At 44.2% G+C, this 20,241-nt stretch overlaps 1 protein-coding gene and 1 pseudogene across 13 annotated transcripts in view; one reads left to right on the top strand and one right to left on the bottom strand.

The window, feature by feature from the left end:
• The window catches only part of Sh3kbp1 (SH3 domain containing kinase binding protein 1), a 337,525-nt gene that overhangs the window by 160,385 nt on the left and 156,899 nt on the right, over positions 1–20,241 (top strand). For all 13 annotated transcript variants that reach the window (XM_085684713.2, XM_085684711.2, XM_085684710.2 and 10 more), the window contains one exon: positions 5,431–5,534. In XM_085684713.2, the coding sequence (XP_085540839.1) occupies positions 5,431–5,534 (104 nt within the window). The remainder of the gene's footprint in view (positions 1–5,430; positions 5,535–20,241) is intronic.
• LOC148117456 (Nuclear RNase P) lies at positions 16,793–16,982 on the bottom strand (annotated as a pseudogene).

Raw genomic sequence — 20,241 nt, 5'->3', positions numbered from 1 at the left:
TATATTCTCTAGAATTATGTCAACAGGTTTGAAATACTAAAAGCCTCTACTTAAAAGCTATAAAATCTCTGGTGAAATAATTGATTGCTATGTCCTCCCCAAACTCATTGTCTATAAAAAGAGAGCCAGCATTCTGAAATGATCCATCTGAAATGAAATGGCACAATACAGGTAAAGTACCTAATAGTCTTAGGCATTGAGTATAAGTTCTCAATAAATGTTAGCTGGTATTATTTTATTAATCAAGTTCTTTTAGGAATGGACCGTGGCTGTTAGCTCTAGTGAGAGAGTTGAGGTTGTGCCTGCCTTGCTATATGTCTGTGCACATGTGCTTGCATATAATTACATATTCATGCATGTATATTTTAGGGCCAAATATGCTATAAGGCTATTAAGTACAAATGTAGCAAATATACATTATGAACTTCTCTTTATTTCTACTTTTTTGGTAAGCCATATATGCATGCATATTTGCATGTGCATTATGTCTATTCCTTTTTTCATTTATGCATGAGAAATTAAAGTGGCCTTGCCTTGGAAACACTTAAGTGACATAAGCGGTGGCAGTGACCTTGCCATGAATAATAAGAACACTTATGGTTTTTCTACTGTTGATGTATATTAGTGATGATGCTTATTATGTGTGTCACCAGTTGGTCTGAGCAGGAAAATGGTGGCTGAAAATACGGTATTCCAAATCCCAGATAGGCAAGTCATGTTTGTTTCCAGTTTTCAACAACAAAAACGAAAGCACCTCAGAAGGAAGTGATGATCGCACTACCTAATCAAGGAAGGTCATGGTTCACTAGTAAATGCCAGCGAAATGGTAGGACAAGAAAACCTGGTAAGAGACGCCCTGAAGCTTTGGATGTTATGCTAGGTGAATGCAGTTGGAATATGATTTCTGCCAAGTTCGTATTCCTCCTTACACTCAAACTGAGCTGTCAAGCCAGCACTCACGTTCAGGTCATTGATATACAGAGCTGAGGCCCAGAAAAACCGGAGACCTACAGTGAAGAGTTGGGGTGATACCACAGTGTCACCGGAGCCACTGATACAAATTACAGAGAATCTGGGACTAGTGAATTGATTTGGCGCATCTGAGACTGGAGAGACCCTGAACACAGGCCAAGGATGTTCTGCCACTTACTAGCTTAGTGATCCCGAGTAAATCACTGATCTCTGGTTTCCTTATTTGCAAAATGGCTGCTCATCCCAGCTCTTTTCTTTATCACTCATGCGGTTGAGCGACAGTGATATGGATGTCAGGAGGGGTGATGGCCCATGCCTGCAATCCCAGCACTTGGAAGGCACAGACAGGAGGCTCGTGGATTTGAGGACAGTCTGGAGTACCTAGGGAGACCGTGGTTCAAGCAAAGAAATGAAAAGCAAGAGTTGCTCATGAACAAGACTTTCTGCATGGGTTTAAGTCAGGTGACCTTTAGCGTCAGCTGCCTCTGAATCCTTCCTTTGTGCCCTGTAGGGCTTTTCTTGGTATGCTGACAGTGTGCATTACAGGGTTTTACGGCACCAGTTATGTAACCTCCTCAGAACCACTTAAGAAATGTAGACTAGCCTGGCAGAGAGAAATTAGTGAATTCATCACTGTTTTGGTACCATATGAGCCTTTAAGGTCCTGAATGCACAGATTTGGTTGAGGTGAAGTCAGATGACTCCATTCCAGCTCCTAAATCTGTTGGAATAGTCTTTTCTCTTAAGAATATATCACCATGGCCTTTGCATTTTGTACAGTGGTGGGTTAGGTATTACTTTTAAAAGATATTTATTCATGTGATTTTATGTACATATGTATGCCTAAGTGTATGTATATGTACCATGGGTACATGCAGATCTTTGAGAAGGCAGAAGATGTTGGGGTCCCTAGACTTGACTTTACAGGGGGTTGTGAGCCACCCTATGTGGGTGCTGTGAACTGAACCCAAGTTCTCTGTAAGAGTGGCAAGTATTGCTAATCTTCGAGCCTTATTTACATATAAGTTTCATTTTTTGAAAATATAGTGAGAGCTAATCATATCTACCCTCCCATTTCCTCTCTCCGACTCTCCATGCCACCCCCAACACCCTCTTCCAACTTCCTGTCAATGCATTAAGTTCAGTTAGTGCTTCTCATGTGTGCATGTCTTTTGGGGATATTCCACTGGAGAATGGGAAACCTACCTGTAGCCATACTCTCGGAAGATAATGACTCTCCCTCCCCCATCATTTATTGACAATAGCTCTTTAGTAAGTAGTGGTACCTGAAGATCACCTATGGTGGAATTCCGGCTGGCTTGACCAAGGTTTAGTACAACTGAGAGCTATGAATATAACCCAAGTCTTTAGAAAGACAGCAGGCTCCAGAGCTTATGACTTCCCCAGGTATGGAATTTCTCCTGTGGAACAGGCCTCAAATACAGTCAGAAAGCCGTGGCTTTGCTGTGCTAACTCATATCAGCCATGCTGCTAGCATACCAGTGGACACGTCTCTCCTGGTAGGTCAGCATCACAATATGCGGAGTCCAGCACAGGGTAAGAGCATCCATACCTTTCCTCCCCAGCAGCCTGCATAGCACCGTCTGGCACTATGAAAGCTAGTCAACTCAAAGTTTTCTCCTTGGTGAGACTGATTTTGTTTATGATCTGCAGCTAGTACGTGGTGCCTTCAGCAATAAGGGTCTAACCACGTAGTTATGGAGGATAATTAAGGGCAAAGACATTAGTCTGTATTGTTTTGGGGGTTTGGGGGGGCTCCCTGACCAATAACTTATGTACAGGTATCCTATGTCTTATACTGTGACTTTCATTTGATAATCCATGTCTTCTGAGAGCGATATCATCTACCCATGCAGGACAAAAATACAACAAATGTGTACTTTGAAACTGGTTCATTAACTAGCGTTTCATAAGTCTTTTTCATAGATTCTTAGTTTTGATTTAACAATCCAGTACCACTTCCTCTCTCCTGTTCCTCCTTCCCATCCCTGATTAGCCCTTTAACCCTCAGGATCCCCCTTTTCTCTCATTTCACATGTGTTTTACTACATACTTCCACTCATTTGTTAAGTTGGGTTCTGAGTGGTAAGGTTCCAATGACCCACGATACCCTTTTCATTTGGATTAGCCTTCACCCTCCTCCCATAAGCTCCACCCTGCTCAGCACATCTCCATGCTTAAGCCTTTCTGTGCACAGTGTTCCACTCCACTACTTCATCTTTCATATAGTCTAAATTTCCTGACTTCAGCTAGAACCCTCTGGGGCTTTCGGCACTAAGTCATCTTGGTCTGTAGTTGGTGGTTTCTGTGGTTCTATCAGTTTTCAGACATTTGTTATTTTGTATCATGCTTAGTGTCGTGTCTTCTGAGTTCATTTAAGCCTAAAATTAGATAATGGAGGGTGCTAATGAGATGGCTCAGTACATAAAGGCACCTGAAGCTGGTGGCTTAAGTTCAGTGCTCGGGTCTACATGGTGGAAGGAGAGAACTCACCTCCGCAAGTAGCTTTCTGACCCTCGTGTGCACACTGTGGCGCATGTGTAATTCTCCCAGCCACTGCAATGCAGTAAAATGTAAGAGAAATTAGAAAATGAAAATTTATCTGCTCATAGAATTTCATCTTAAGGGACGTATATGGGGCACGGGGCAGGAGAGGACAACCATGATTGCCTTGTCACTCAGATTTTCTTTGCTAGAATGAGAACTATGTATCTTTTACAATGCCCAGAACTTGAGAGTTCTCTTCTGTATTGTGGGGAGCTATAGAGCAGTAGTGGTAGCTTTGGGGATTTTGTTTTGGAAATGGAATCTTACTTAATAGCCTACATTGACTTGAAACTTAGGATCCTCCTGTCTCAGTCCTCTGAGCTCTGGGATTACAGATGCGTCCCTTCATGTCCAGCTTTGGGACAGCAGGTGTTGCACTGAAATGTCAGTCTTCTAGCCTTGTTCTTTGGAGAGCAATATGCAGCTGGTTTCCTCTGGTCCATGCAGAGCCAGGCCCTCCTTACATGGTTGCGTAACTCTGTCGAGTCAGCTGTCAGGACACATTGCTAGACTAGAGTGTGCCCGTGAGCTCTAAGTCTGTTCTGAGTAAGATTCAGTAACTTGTGACTTTGCGCAAAAGGTGGAGATCATTAGTGTAGTAGCTGAAGATGTGATTAGACAAGATATTGATTCTGAACTTCTGCCCTCTTCTTTGTATTCAAGCCTGTTCTTCCTTAGGGAGGTGCACACAGAGAAAAACGAAAGCGAGAACTAGGCCACGGGCTTTTGAAAAATATTGATCAGGGAGCCCATAGATGCAGTTCCAACACCTTCCCTTTTGTGTGATGTCATGCTGGGGGTAGGGCTAATGTATCCTGTAATCACCCCTACAGGGACTTCCTTTTCAGGGAAAAGCTTAGAAAAGAAAAAGAGTCTCCAAAGGCAGTACCCAGAAATAATGCCGGCCTTTCTAAATGCCTTTCTTTGAAGTCGTTGATCCTGTTGGTTTTCTAGGCCATGCAGTGGCATGAAGGGATGGTGTGAGGCGGTCAGCTATGAGCAATGCCTGTCTCAGTTCTTAGCCCTCATATACCTCTCCCTGGCTCCTACCACCACTGCTGCATGCCATCCCACATGCATGGTTTTTATGCCCACAATGCACATAGGCAGTATGGATGTTCTGTAAACAGTAGCGTTTATATTTGTACCAGCTTTAAGTCTGAGGCTCCCTGGTGGGACCCATTGTGTAAATGACATGGTGTAACCCTGAGTGTCCTCTAAATGAAGTATGGCTCTGACTTTTAACCTTGACTTGCCTGGGTAGGTTCTGTGGAGGCAGCCAGGAATCTTGCTAATGCATCCCCTGGGACGCAAATGACTATGTTGAACCCCATGGGACTTTTGAAATGGTACCAAGAATAGCAGAAATCAAATTGGCTTCGGGTTATCAGGCCTGAGGTCCAGTGTGTTGAAAGGGTGACATTAGGAAGAGAAAGGCCAGGACACTTTCTCATTTCCTTTGCACACTTGGGGAAAGTACTCTTTGCCTTGCTAGCATCCGAAGTAGACCATTCTTGTTTCTTTAGCAGATCACATCAGCTTTCATTACAAATCAACAGCAACAAATAGAAAGTGCCACCATCTATGGAAGTACGTCTAAGGCAACACTGTGCTCCACTGCTCCGGGGTAGGCTTTTTGCCTTCTGCACCAATGGATCGGTTTCTCATGTCCATGGGCTTCTGACCCAGCAGCTTTTCAAAACACTAAGAAGCATCGCTCTGCTTTCTAGCGCCTCTCTAAGAGACCAGGGCTGCTGTGCTCCTCGCCAGAAAGCACACTTGAGACAAATCGGCTTACTTTGCCTGCATGCCTAGGAAGCCTCTTTTTAAAACCTTAGTGTGGGATGTGGGAGAAGAACCATATCTAAAGATTTTGCTTTTCCTATCCAGGAGAGCGACGGAGACGCCGATGCCAGGTGGCATTCAGCTACCTACCCCAGAATGACGACGAGCTGGAGCTAAAAGTCGGAGACATCATAGAGGTTGTAGGAGAGGTAAGCAAAGTCTTGCAAAAGTTGACACTGTTGCATCATGGGGCTGTCAGCCCAACCTGTGTACCCAGTCATGAAGAGCCTTTGCTGCTCATGCCCAGACCCGTTGACCTTGGCAACGGATGTTCACACTCGAAGAGACTCTAGAGACCATCTAGTTGAGTCTCCAAGGCAAATTGGTTTTGGCAGGGGAATTCCTGTAGGCCAGATTGGGGTCAGATGTGGGGCCATCTGAAGCCCTTGCCCTTGTAACATAGGACCTTTGAAATTTCAGTGCTGTGTCCTCAACGTTCCTGTCTTCTTTAGTTATTGATGGACCCTGAACCGTCACAATGACATGGATCCACCTCTAGAGTAGGGATTCAGTTTTCATTATGGAGAACAATGGACTTAGGGAGAATGAAAGTGGCATGTGGCCTTCATTAGACCAAGTATGTGACAGGTATCAGAAAGAAGGGTTTTGTTTTGTTTTGTTTTGTTTCTGGAACCCTGACTAGGGGTGGCAAGGGGATGAAGAAAGGACACAAAGACTGCTTGGGCTCCACTCCCTCCACAAAGACTCATAGAAAATCTCAGATTCGGTGGACTGAGCTCTTTAATGGAGATGCATCCATCCCATTCCAACACCCCCCCCCAAAAAAAACCCCAAAACTCAGTGTATTTATTATACAGAATTGACCAGGGAAGCAGGGTATTGCATAGAGCTTAAGAAGGAGATGGGGTCATTACATACAGGTAAAGGAGGAGACAGAGATATTTATGTAGCTGATCAAATCTGAGTGGGTGCAGTTTGTAGGGGAGCAGCTATCAGGCATTAACTTGGGACCTGGGGAAGAACACTACAGTGGCCATTTTCTGCACCCATTGTTAGCATTTGCGATCTGACCAGAGGAGACTTTGTCATTTCTATGAGCCATAGCTAGGGAAGGTTTTTTTTTTTTTTTTACTTCTATGAGTCTGAGGCATTGGGGTCTCTGATAGGGCCATGTTTATGTCAACACTCCACATTCGCTCAGAACTTAATCGCTCCCTACAGTACTTTCGTTGTTGTTCTGGTGTGAAACCCTAGGCCTCACATAGGAGCTCCGCTCCTAGCTCTGTGATGAGGTTCTTCACACATTAACCCACTTAATCATCCTCATCACTTTATGGTGTAGATGAGCAAAGACCTTCAAGATATTCTAGCAGAGGCAGGGCTGAGGGGCAAAGACAGGTCCATTGACTGGGGACCCCCTCAGTCTCCAGTGCCATTTTCTCCTGAGTGTTTGATCCTATTTATCCAAAAGGAGCCTTATGGTAAAACATTCCTAGAGATACTGGGTGGGCTGCTTGGGCTCCACTCCCTCAGGCTTTGAGCCTCTTGTGCCTTGGACTTAGGACATCATCATTCTGGTTCAACATTTGGCTCTCTGTATAAAAAGAATTAAGTTTTCTACTTGTTTGTATTTCCTGGACATCAGTTGACTTTACAGAAGCTCATGGTTTATAGAAAATAGAGGAGGTCTGGACGTGAGCTGTCAGGCGGGTAGAAGTGGCAGAACTGCGAGCAGAAGCCAGGCTTGAAGGCTCACTGAAGCCTAACCTGGCCTTAATGTACCAGGAAGAGATCTGTAAGATGGGTAGGTTGGTTCCAGAGATCTGTGAAAGAACAAAGGTTTGAGAAAGATGAAAGGGATGAGGGACTTGATGAAGATGGCCCACTTAGATTCCAAAGCCTATAGTGACCAGAGCAGCAATTAAGCGGAGACCTTTGGGGTTATCTTTTCCAGAGGACAGATCATTTGCATCTCTGCTAGTCCCTTTGTTTTTATTGCAACCTGATAAGGATCACTCGAATTGCTTTTGTTTTCTCACTTGTCAAACAAATATATGTGTCTCTAGGGAAGCAGTTAATGGGGTTCCTAAGGTGGCCCTGGGAGAATGTGCTTTAACTCCCGTCCTTTCTAAGTTTTGGATGAGCTGTGCTAATATGTTACTGATGTCAGGCAGGGCACACAGGAAATATTTATTGAAACTTCCGTGAGTAAGAAATGAATGGACAACTGAGCAGAAAGTCACTGGGCAAACTTTTTAAAACCACTCCTATAGAAGAAATTCTACAATAAAAAAATAGATTATTGGTGTATGATTCGAGGTAATTAAACAAAGAGAACAAAAAATAGGAAAAACTACAGTAAGTTATAAAATATATAAATAACATATGAAAGCTATATTAAGGTGCCAGGTAAGGTGTGTGCCTTTAATCCCAGCACTCTAGAGGCAGAAGAAGCAGGATCTCTTGAGTTCAGACCAGCAGAGCTATATAATGAGACCCTATCTCAGAAAACAAACAAATAAAAAATATGAGGAAGCTGTTAGAACAGTGCCAGATGACACATGGATTTACCATAAATGCGAATCCCATAATGGAGACTAGTATTTTCATTTTTGTTGTTGTTTTGAGACAAGGATTCACTGAGTAGATCCAAGCTGGCTTTGGGCTTCGGTTCCTACTGCCTCAGTCTTCTGAGTGTTGGGTTACAGGCATATAGTACCCATGTCTGTCCCTGGAGGAAAATTTTAGCTATGTGAAAATAACCCACCTTGCTGTTTATTAAAGAAGTGTAAATTAAGAGAACAATTAGTAGGTTTCAGCTGATTAAAATCAAAGAAAAATCTACTTGTCAGTTGATTGGCAATGCCTCGTGTAACTGGTGAATTTGTGTAGCTGTATGATACTCACATGAAGGAATATCAATAGCCATAAAAATATGAATAAAATATGACTCTGATTTCATTCCTAAAAATTTATCTGCAGAAAATGGTTAACAAAAATGTACACAGAAAAATGTGTTGATTGTAGCAGTGCTTGTAATAATGAAAAATAATCAAGAAAAGGAATTAAATTGTATTATCTAACTAGAAGACATGAAGTCATTAAGATGGTTCACACAGAGGCCTTTAAATATTAATTTATTATGATGTTCTGCATTATAATTATTGGTTATATTCCTCTTAGCTGAGAATTTTCAATGGCAGAGACCTGGCTTTTATCTGGCTCCGTATTTGTGATACCTGGAATAGTGCCTGAATCCTAATGTGTACCTTAATACATGCTTGCTGAATAACTAAGTGAATAAATGGAACGCTAAAACAGCTTGTTGCAAAATAAACGAACAGATTCGAACAGAAAATTGCACACACTAGGATATAATCATGTGAAATAGATCTATATACATGTGATCCAAGATTGAAAGGGAGAAAGCATTGAAAATGGTCTTGTCATGGAAGATGCTTTTTTCCTTTGCTGGCGTAATAATGCTTTAAGAACACAAGAAACATGATCGATACATTTCTAAGAGATACTATATACTTCTGCTTGTCAGCTGTGAGGAAAGGGGCCATAGGTTGTCCCGAGGAGCAATTGCTGCACTTGGGACTGGACTCGCCTAAAGGACACAAGCCGTTGGCTGTCACCCACAATTCCAGATTCTGTTTTGCTCATTTCCAGCTGGATTCTAGGCTGCACTTGTAGTTTCTTTCACCAGGAAAAAGGAGAAAGAAAGCCATAGAGTCTGAAGGCTAACCTTTTAATCTATGAGTTCAAAATTGTACCAAGACTTTTCTGTTCTTTCAGCTGATCTCCCAGGTGTTTGTCCTTATCAGTGTACAAATTTCTGTCCTTTAGAGACGAATGTTGTATATGTGCTTATGGGCATTCTCTTCTCATTCCCTAGTTTTGTTCTTTTTTAAAAATAATAAGATGATGGGATGTCCCGGGCAGCTCGCGGAGCAGCTGCTAGTGGCTGTGAGTCCCCGCAAGATCTCCAGGGTGGCAGCGCCATGTGGCCAAGGGAGTCAGGGTCCCCAGGCGAGCGGCAGAGTCAGGTGGCCGGATGTGGTGGACGGCAGAGTAAATGAACATAAGGCTATACATAAAGCTAAACATTTATTACTTAAAGAAGGGGAGACATAGACAAACAGAGAGAGAGGGAAAACACATGTGTACACGGTAAGAGACGGACAGGAAAGAGAAGCCAAGATGGCGACAAGGTCAGAAGTAGCTGGGGTGGGCGTGGTTAGTTCTTAAAGTGTCCCAAAGGAATAACACCTAGAGCAGCAGGTCTCAGCCTGTGGGTCACAGCCCCTTTGGGGTCACATATCAGATATCCTGCATATCAGATATTTACATCATGATTTATAACTGTAGTAAAATTATATTATGAAGTAACAAAATAATTTTATGCTTGGGGGCCACCACAACATGAGGAATTGTATTAAAGGGTCACAGCATTAGGAAGGTACTAGGCCTGAAAAAAAATGTCCCAAGTAAACAAAATCCTTTAAGTCCTAGGGGCAGATGAAGGTTAAAAAGCAATTAAAGCTTTGTGATACTGTTGAAACAAGCAATGTCTTAATGAACTACAACCTATTGGAGCTGGAGAGGTAACTCAGTGGTTAAGGGTACTGGCTGCTCTTCCAGAGGACCTGGGTTCAATTTCCAACATCTCCATGGTGACTGACAATCATTTATAACTCCTGTCCCAGAGAATCCAGTGCCCTCTTCTGGCCCCCAGGGGCACTAGGCATGCACATAGTCCATAGACATACATGCAGACAAAACACCCATATGCATAAATAAAATAAAACTGTGAGAATACAATATAATTGTATATGTAAATATTATAATTGTTTTTATTGATTAATAGTATTAGAGTATTTTATGTTCACATAAAAATGCAACCTAATTTTTGGTCCCTGACATACAGCTTTTAGGATTTTGACTGTGTATGCTAGTTTTTAGAAAAAAAAATTGAGTCACAGAATTTTAAAAATTACATATGTATCTTAATATCTCATACTAACTTAAAATATCACAATCTATGTTCATTTTCAACATTGTCATAATATAGGGTTAGGCCTATATCCAATATTTATTGTATTCGTGTGTGTGTGTGTGTGTGTGTGTATGTGTGTTTCCAAGGCCTTTTCCCTGAGTATGGGTTGTTGATTTGAGCTCCTTGCTGTGGATCCTGTGTTTCTCTCTGATTTGCACTTTCTTTAAAGTGGATCACTGGCAATGTGAATGAAGCAATTGCAGTCCACTGTCCTTCTGAAGTTCTGTGGCTCGCCACCCCCATTCTTTTCAGGTTGGCTGTTGTGAGGAGCTGCGGGCAGGCCTGCTTTTCATCCTGCCCAGCTCCCGCACGGCTAGCTTAGCCCCAGAAATAATAATACATAAGTTGTATTCATTTAAATACTGCCTGGCCCATTATCTCTAGAGAGTTAGTTACTGGCTAACTCTCACATCTTGATTATTAACCCATTTCTAATAATCTCGTGGTAGCACCACGAGGTAGTGGCTTACCGGAAAAGATTCAGCATGTCTGACCTGGTGGCTGGCTCCATGGCATCTGCCTCATAGGCCTCTTCCCAGCATTCTATTCTGTTTACTCTGCCTACCTAATTTTCTGTCCTATCAAGGGGCCAAGGCAGTCTCTTTATTGACCAATGAAAATAACACAATAGACAGATAACCCTCCTCCATCATTTCCCCTTTTTCTGTTTAAACAAAAAAGAAAGGCTTTCATTTTAACATAGTAAAATTACATATAACAAAACAGTTATCAAGCAAGAATTACAGTCACAATATTTATAACTATATTTTTATCATCATAATGGATAACTATAACTATGACTATCCATTCTTTAACTCCATCAAAGACTCCAGAAGGATATAATATTACCTAAGTAAACAAGAAGTAAGCAACTTCCAAAACTCTAGAAATGACAGAGACATCTCGCTGCCTGGACAGTCACCCAAAGTTCCTCTATATCATTGGGGCACCCATCTTTGGCCTTCAGGCCCATAATATCCAGAGACATTTCCATGAAGCAGGAAATTTCAAAGGCAGTTCAGTCACTATCTGCTGTGTCCTGCAGAATGTCTCGCAGACTCTTTCATGAATTAGGAACCCCGAAAGATCATCTCACCTTTAGGCAAGTTCAGCAGTCCTCTCTCTGCGGATTCTCTGTATCCAGTTTATATAACAGTCCAGGCAAGAGCAGTTTCTTGCCCAAATGGCTAACCAACTCCATAAGGAGCCTCTTCGATGCCCATCTTCCTCTTGAAGTAGATTGGTGCTGCCAGGAGCAGACGTGTCTCATTGTCATGAAAAGTCCTAAGTTATTAAAACATTATATGCCATGCTCTGTAGTCTTGGAAAGATATGAATGTCTATCTGAAATATATCTATGCACTTCTAGAAAATCAGACTAACATTACTACAAGCTTTACTATTATCGATGATTATCCATTAACAACCTATATTTTCTAATTATACATTACATTTTTAAAATGAACTACACAATCACAATACATCAGTCAAGATCAGAAATATATATATACATATAACAAAATTGACCTTAAAATCCATACCAATGAAATTATTCATATCTATATCATATCCCCCTTTAAATGTAAAAGAACATTTATAAACAATATTTGGGAATATGGACGTAGTTATTTCTTTCCAAACTTCTTCCTGCTGTATAGGGGCGCAGTTAATCAGGTCTTTCATGGTAAAACCTGTCTGCCAGGTTCATCTCAGTCGGCAGTTGAGTGAAGAAATTTTTTGAGGGTGTTCACAGAAACCTTTCAGGAGGATGTGGTCTATCATACCATATTGGGATAGAAGCAATCAACAGGGTCTCATCCTCTGTGAAAACAAAAGAAGAACCTCCTTTCCAAAGTATCATATCCTTAGATCCAAATTCAGAAGTCAAGGTATTTTCAACATATCTATCTTGGATTAGTTCAGCAGCATTTATAAACAAAAGTCTTTTAGAAGCTGTTGCACCTTCCTCAGCATTCAAACAATTCAGAGAGCATAATAGCACACATTATCAAGATTCTCTGTATATTTTCCATCTTTATGCAGCTTTATTTTTAACCTCTATTTCTTTTATTTTTACTTTTACTTTTTGACACAGGTTCTCTGTATATCTTTGTCCTGGAATAACTCTGTAGACCAGGCTGTCCTTGAACTCACAGAGATCTGTCTGTCTCTGCCTCCCCAGTGCTGGGATTAAAGGCGTGTGCCACCACACCTTGAACTCAGAGATCCTTCTGTCTCTGCCTCCCAGGCATTGGGATTAAAGGTGTGTGCTACCACACCTTGAAGTCACAGAGGTCAATCTACTTCTACCGCCCAAGTGTTGGGGATTAAAGGTGTGTACCACCACACCCAACTACTTTCTTTCTTCCTTTTTTACCCTAAGAACTTTAACCTTTAGCATGCATATATTTTTAACACATAGTAAAGCATTTAGAGGTTTCCTTTGTCTTTGAATCTCTTTTTACTGTATATCTTTCTGACTACACGAGTCTTTTTGGAGAGGATTAAAGCCGCGGCTTTGATGGCCCATTCCTTAGCTTTCCAGCCTTGGTGGAGGTACTGGCTGTAGCCATTTTTGTTGCCACAACTCTATGGCGTTTCAAGGTCCCTGACAGCAAGCAAACTGTAACATTCTGCTCACAAACCACACTCAGTTGGACTGCCTGCCTGAAAGAGTCAGAGTTTTCCCTGGCAGGACAGCCCAGAAAGCCGGCATTTTAAAATGGCACAGTTTTTTTTTTTTTGCTACAACTGACAACCGAAAAGCATGTGTTCAGCTTTTCATCAACACTATTTAAGTGTTTTGTGGCAGGACCTCTTAATGAGCTACAAAGTTTTGCAGCTAAAGCTGAGTCAGGAAGCCTCTCTTAAATGAGAACATTGCTTGCCTCTAGCAAGCAGAGCAGACCCGAGAAATTGCTGCCACCAGCAGCCTTTTTTTCCACCTTCAAATCCTTACCTTTCTTAGCACTGTCTTTCTCTTCACACACCTGTTTCTGCACTATGCAACCAAGCACACGCCTAAAAGGTTTGGGAAGAAACAATCTTGGGCCCCTGGTAGGAGAAACAGCAGTTCACTTTCCTGGCAGAAATTGACTACCAGCCTGCCGCCCTCAGCCATGGTGAAGGAAGACAGCAAACAACAGTCCCCGAGTGAATGAAGCAGGGGGTCGTGCTGGAGAGCCTCCACCCCACTTCCGTCTGGAGAGTAGGCAGTTCAGCGGTAGGAAAAGCCATCACCGAAAACTTGAATCAAGCTGGCAATGTGGAAGGAGAATGGCAAGCTCTAAATCCCTAGATGGATGGATGTTTTTCCTTCGATTTTTAAATAAGTCATTATGACTACTCACTTGGGTCATTCTGGTCCAGAGTGGAGAATACGGAGAAATGCTAGTGGGGTTCTCATGGCAGACAATACGTATGGTGTGGGGACTCTGTGGTCCCCTGGAGTTTTTCCCTTTGTTCTTGAAGACTGCCTTGCAGCTTCTGTCTGGTTTGATTTTGTTTTCCTGTCTGTGTCATCTGGAGTCTAAAGGAAGGAGTTTTCTTTTTCTTTTTTTTTTTTTTTTGCCTGTGTTAGCTGAGGCTGATCTGATATCTTCCGCAGTGGCAATGTTCGGAAATTTTTCTTTTCGTGTGCTTTTTTGTGATTAATTCTGGAGGTATCTGTCAGAGCTCTGGTGAATGAGGGCTGCAGACTCAGAATTAAAGCCTGCACTAGCTTTGTGGTTTGCAAAGATGATAACGTGCATGCTCCAGAACTGTCTGCCTTCCTCTTCTTATGCCCATAGAAGGAGATCGGAGCCGCTAATCTCGAGCTAAGAAGGCTCTTGAAATGCTTTAAACCTTTGCTCAGCCAGATAAACCTCTGCGTGGGTGGATGGCTGCTTCCTCCTCCTCTCACTCTTGCTCAGGAGAAGTCAAGTTCAGTGTTCTCTTCCCCAGCACATATACTAAAATTTGGTGAAGTTCATTAAAAGCTAACTGGGCCAAGTGGTGATGGTGCACGTTTTTAATCCCAGCACTCTGGAGGCAGAGGCAGGCGGATCTCTGTGAGTTCGAGGCCAGCCTGGTCTACAGAGCTAGTTCCAGGACAGTCAAGGCTGCTACACAGAGGAAACCCTGTCTCCAAAATCAAACAAACAAAAGTACAAAACAACAGCTGATAGATTAATAGGCAATCGAAACATGCCCACATTCCCCACCATTAAGACTGCATTACCTAAGAAGCACTTTTGTTTCTTATTTAAAAAGGTTACGTATAATACAAAAATCCTGGTATTGGAGTTTGATCATCTAAATAACCCCGGCTGTTGTACAGTTGTCTCTGTTTAATTTGGTGGTGAACACATCTGTTTTCCTAGTGGGTCCAGGTCCTGGAGCATTCATACTATGGGCAGGGATGCCATGTTTAGAAGAGACGGGAAGCTGAGTGTAGTGATGCATGTCTATAATCCCAATATTTGGGCAAAGGTAGGAGGATCAGTCCTCATTAGCTACAGCAGTAAGTTTGAGGCCATCCTAAGCTAAATGAGACCCTCTCTCAAGTAACAACAGCAAGTGAAGAAAAGTAGTTACATTTGAGTCATCAGCATACAGTACAGGCCACAACTGAAAGTGAGTTCAGATCTATTTATGGCAGACATGCATAACTATGAACCTTCTTGAACATTTGAATGTTTTCACCATCCGAGAGGCTGTATTTATAGAGACTCGGAGAGTTATTGAGCAGAGTGTGCACATTGAAACAGGCTCAGTAGTTGTGGAGAGCACTACAAGAAGCTGAGATTCTAAAAGGAGTGACGGATGATGGTCTTGACAAATGAGCAAGGGAGTGAAAGCAGGAAACCTACCTGGGGGTGTAGAAGAGGCCGCCCATGCACATTTGTCTGGGATGAGTATGGAGGAGATGAAGCAGATGCCGGGAATGCAATGAAAAGACACCGATGTAAAAGCTACAGGAGGGCTGAAGAGATGTTCATTCAGTGTGGGGGGTCAGTTTAAATAGCCTGTGGTGCGGGGCGCCATCCTGTCCAGCAGGAATGAACCCCACCAAAAACGAGAATTCCTTCTCTGGTCACATCTTTATTTGGAGCATTCCCTTGAGGAAAATTGGGGGAAGGGACGATAGAGCAGGGACGAGAGAAAGCTTAGAGAGAGAGCGTTGGGCCCCGAGGCAGCTGCTTTTAAACGGTGGAGCGGCTTGAACGCTGTCCTGATTGGTTAATGCCATTCTGCTGGTCTGAGCATGTGCAGGCAAGGGTGCAGGCAGGGGTGCTCAGCCCCACGTGGCTACCTCCAAACTGCAGGACCACCTGTGCCTCCAGGTGGCTCCCAACATCTCCCCCTAATTATTGTCTTTAAGAGCAATAAGGCAAAACTATTTTCCAATCTGGTCCCCACCTAGACGCAGCATGCCAAGGATATCTCTGCTCCCACCCATTCCTAAGGAAGGAAAAGGCAAAGTAGAGTAAGAGATAAGAGGTTGCACAGGGTGTTGCTCAAGTCGATGGTGTGAAACAGCTGCTCTTGGCACCGCCCAGAAGGTCATCTCTGCTGTCTCCGTACGAATCTTCCACAGCAGGACATTCAGCATCCATTGGGTCATCTTCTTTATCTCTCTGGTCGGTCTCGCTGGCATCCAGATGTATGTCAGCATTCCTAGAAAAACATAAACAAAACTCTCCTCCCAAATTAACATTTAAGAGTACTAAAAACTCTCAGTGTAAAAATTCAGCACAATCAGTACTGGAAGTAGGCTGGTTTTGAACTTAGAGATCTGCAGGTCTCTGTTTCAAAAAGCAAATCTTGTTTGCCTGTACCAGCAAAATTTTGAATTAAAAATTAAGTGTAAAGAATGCAAGAGAAATCCTTTCTCTGGGGGAAGCTGTCACTGGTAGTGTAGTCCCCCTCTATTGTTTAAAAACCAAAGCAGTTGTCACTGGGAATTGAACTCATGACCTTTGGAAGAGCAGTCAGTGCTCTTAACCTCTGAGCCATTTCTCCAGCTCCCCTATTCAGATGGAAAAACCTCTAGGTAGCATTATCTTATTCCACCCGTTGCCTCAGGCAAAAGGTAATGGTAACCAGGTTGACGCGCCTTTATTATGATAATTAGGACCAGTTCTTTGAGGGAGAATGGACGTCGATCATCTGGCTACTTCCTGCTGACAAAGGGGCGATGTTTGGGGGATAAATGTTTTTATCTGACTGAATTTTTGGCGACAAATGTTTTTATCTGACTAAATTCTTGGCGACCTTGGCTGAGGGCGGCGGCAGCAGCGGACAGCGGCGGCTGCCACAGCTCCGCCTCTGAAGCCCATAATGGCGCGCTCCGCATGGCCCAAAGGCATGGCTCCGCCCCGGGCCGTGCGCGAGCTCGCCGTTTCACCTCAGGCAATGAACTCGCACCACCGGCTGTGAGTCTTTTTCAAGCTCCGGCGAGGGGGGGCATCCGCCCACCCGTGGAGGGGCTTCTCCTGCCCGGTCCGCCCGCGCGCAGAGCCCCGTTCTCTGGGAACTCACCTCCCCGCTCGCCCATGTTGCTATGGAAACACAGTTTTTCCGCAGAGCCGATTCAGCTCCTCTCTGCCTTCTATGGCGCCGCTGCTTACCACGCAGCTTCCGCCTCAGTCAGGCGAGTCCGCTCAGGTGCTGAAAAAGTCCTCCAAAAACCATAGCCCCGCCAGAAGGCCTCTGATGTCACACGGACTTTAGCCCGCCCGCGACCTGGCTATTCGCAGGCCTCTGCGGACTCCAGCAAATTTCCCGCCAGCAACTGGTTAGCATGGCCACGCCTCCCGAACGAGCTAGCACTGGAGAGTGCAATTTTGCGTCTCCCTCCTGAGTAGCTGGGATTACAGGTGTGCACCACCGTGCCTGGCCCACTTCCGTGTTTCTAATCAGGCATTACCGCTCAAAGGCGGGCCGGCTGCCGCCAGCACTCTCAAGCAGCTTGTCTTTCTCAGTCAAAAATTAAAGTTTTTTGTACGTGAGAGCCAGAGACTGAGCTCTCTTATCAAAATTAGGCGAAAATCACCTCCAAAAGCTCTGTGGCTCTTTAAGAACAGGGAAGGCAGTGATCAAACTCGCCTCCCTACGAGACTGTTGCCTCCAGTCTCTAACAGCGAGTACGCAGGTGGACGGAGAGGGAGCGGAAGCCGCGGTCTCCCGTACCCCATCGTCCTCAAAGTCCCGCCTTAGTTACCTCGCCTTTTTTGCTGCTGTTTACATTCCTCCTGCACTGAACTTAAGGGATTTTTCTTCCCCGTTGCTTTCTGTACCTTCTTTCAGATACCTTAACTTTGATTTTTTTTTGTATTTTCTTTTCTATTTAGGCCTATCCTTTGAAATTCTTTTCCCTCCCCTTTTTGGGGGATTCACAGACGTCACTCACCGCTCCACGTGTTCAGAGTTCTGAAATTCAAGGCTCTCTGTGTCCTGGTGTCTGATTTCGGCTTTTTCTCCCGGGCTTTCTCAGGGTCCCCCGGCGTAGTTGTCAGGGTCCCTCAGCGTCCCGGGGTTTCGAGCACCAGTTGCGGGGCGCCATCCTGTCCAGCAGGAATGAACCCCACCAAAAACGAGAATTCCTTCTCTGGTCACATCTTTATTTGGAGCATTCCCTTGAGGAAAATTGGGGGAAGGGACGATAGAGCAGGGACGAGAGAAAGCTTAGAGAGAGAGCGTTGGGCCCCGAGGCAGCTGCTTTTAAACGGTGGAGCGGCTTGAACGCTGTCCTGATTGGTTAATGCCATTCTGCTGGTCTGAGCATGTGCAGGCAAGGGTGCAGGCAGGGGTGCTCAGCCCCACGTGGCTACCTCCAAACTGCAGGACCACCTGTGCCTCCAGGTGGCTCCCAACACTGTGGGAGTGATCTTGACCTTCCCTGAGGAGGGGTTACCATTTGGAAGGCTTTCTTGGCCTTCCCTGGGGAGGGGTCACCATTTGGTAGGCTTTCTTGGAGGTGGAGTTTGGACTAAGGCAACTCCCAGAGGAAGGGGCTTGCAATGAAGTTCCTGCCCAGTATTCCAAAGACAGCTGCCAGGGGCTGAGATGAGGCCCCTGACTAAATATTCCAGACTTTTTATATAAAGGGGTGTTAGGGAGCTGGGGTGATGCTTTTGACGAAACACTCACATTGGACTTGCTCAGAGAAGTATCCAGCGGAAAGCGTTTCACCTTTCCATTCCCAGGCCTCTTCCCTGCTTAACAAATGTAGGTGCTGGCTGCACAGCTGGCTGGCTGGGTGGGAGCTGAAATTGACTCTGCTGTTTCCTCAGCTTCCAATAGGGATACAATAGAGAAATTACTTCCTTAAGCCTGGGACCTATATAAAAGCTATTTGTTGTAAAGACATGGAAGTTGTGCTGGAATGGAAACTGTACGCAGCCTTTTCCCAACAGCACTACTTGGAAACTGCCTTGGTCCCAGCTATGAGCCGTTAGTAGGGTTTGCTTTAGGGGCAATCATGGGGTCTTAAGTAAACCACTTTGGTCACAGAGACGCACACCTAGGGTTTGTTTTCAGCCTAATTCCAGAAGCTTACAGAAGACTGATGATGAGTTGGGATTGAGTGGACATGGGGAGAAGGTGGGCATATATATAATCCCTTACTTTTTTATTGTGGGCAGAAGCTGTGAACCTTTGGTACCAGATTTAGTCTATACTTTATTGCTAGGGTACACGGTTCTTTTTCGGTGTTCAAATACAGAAGCATCAATACGGGATATCTTGATTTCTAAGCAGAAGGTGTGCAAGCTGTGCAGGTTCTCCTCTTTTGTTCCAGAAATTTCTCCAGGGTGTGTGTGTGTGTGTGTGTGTGTGTGAGAGAGAGAGAGAGAGAGAGAGAGAGAGAGAGAGAGAGACAGACAGACAGACAGAGAGAGAGAGACAGAGAGAGAGAGACAGAGAGAGAGACAGAGAGAGAGAGGGAGGGAGGGAGAGAGAGAGAGAGAGAGAGCGAGAGAGCGAGCATGTGTGTGTGTCTGGGTTTGCGTGTGAAAGCCAGAGGTATATTCCTTAATCACTTTTCTACCTTATTTTTTGAGATTCTCACTGAACCCAGAGCTCACCAGTTCAGCTAGAGAGGCTGTTCAGCAAAACCCAAAGATCCTCTTATCCCTGCCTCCCCAGTTCTTGGGCTGCAGGTGTGCACTGCTAAGTGTGGATTTTCTGTGAGTCCTCTGTTTCCATGGCAAGCACTTCAGGTGTGGCTCTAGCTCTCAAGCTCCATGATGAGATCTTTATCTGTTTTATTCACCAATGAATATATCCCAGCATCATAAGGCAGTACAGGATAGTTGTTTAGTAAACGCTGACATCATTGGAATGGCCACACAGGGTTGATATTGCAGGACCTAATTCAAAAGAGCAGTAACAGGACTTGATAGAATTTCTTTTCATGAATTCCCTAGCACGAATCCATTGGTCCTGTGTTTGCTAGGGGGAAACCACTGTTCTGGACTGGGTTTCAATGCCCTTGTCTTTTTGTAGGAAATTGAACCAAATCTCTGAAGAGAGCTAGTTTGGAAATATGGATCGTTTTTCTCCTATCTCCAGGCTTAATCTTGAGACCAAAGCAACAGACTATAGGAAGAAATTGTATTACACAGCTCTCAGTGGTTCTGGTACCAGGCTTTCCTGCAGGAAGGGCTCAGGTCACAAAGAAACACCCCTTGTGCCCATGGAATCTGCAATTGGAAGAGTATCCCCCAGGTGATGAGCAATGGTTTTATTGTCAACCCCCTACTTGCTGTGCGGCTAATGATATACCTCTGCTGTCTCCCCACAGGCCTCTCTGACTGTGCAATGACAGGGATACTTGCATCTGGGGT

This window comes from Myodes glareolus, chromosome X, assembly GCF_982192425.1.
Source record: "Myodes glareolus chromosome X, mMyoGla1.1, whole genome shotgun sequence".
Taxonomy (NCBI): Eukaryota; Metazoa; Chordata; class Mammalia; order Rodentia; family Cricetidae; genus Myodes; species Myodes glareolus.
Note: the sequence above shows the minus strand (reverse complement) of the source record. Positions and strands in the feature narration are given on the sequence as shown.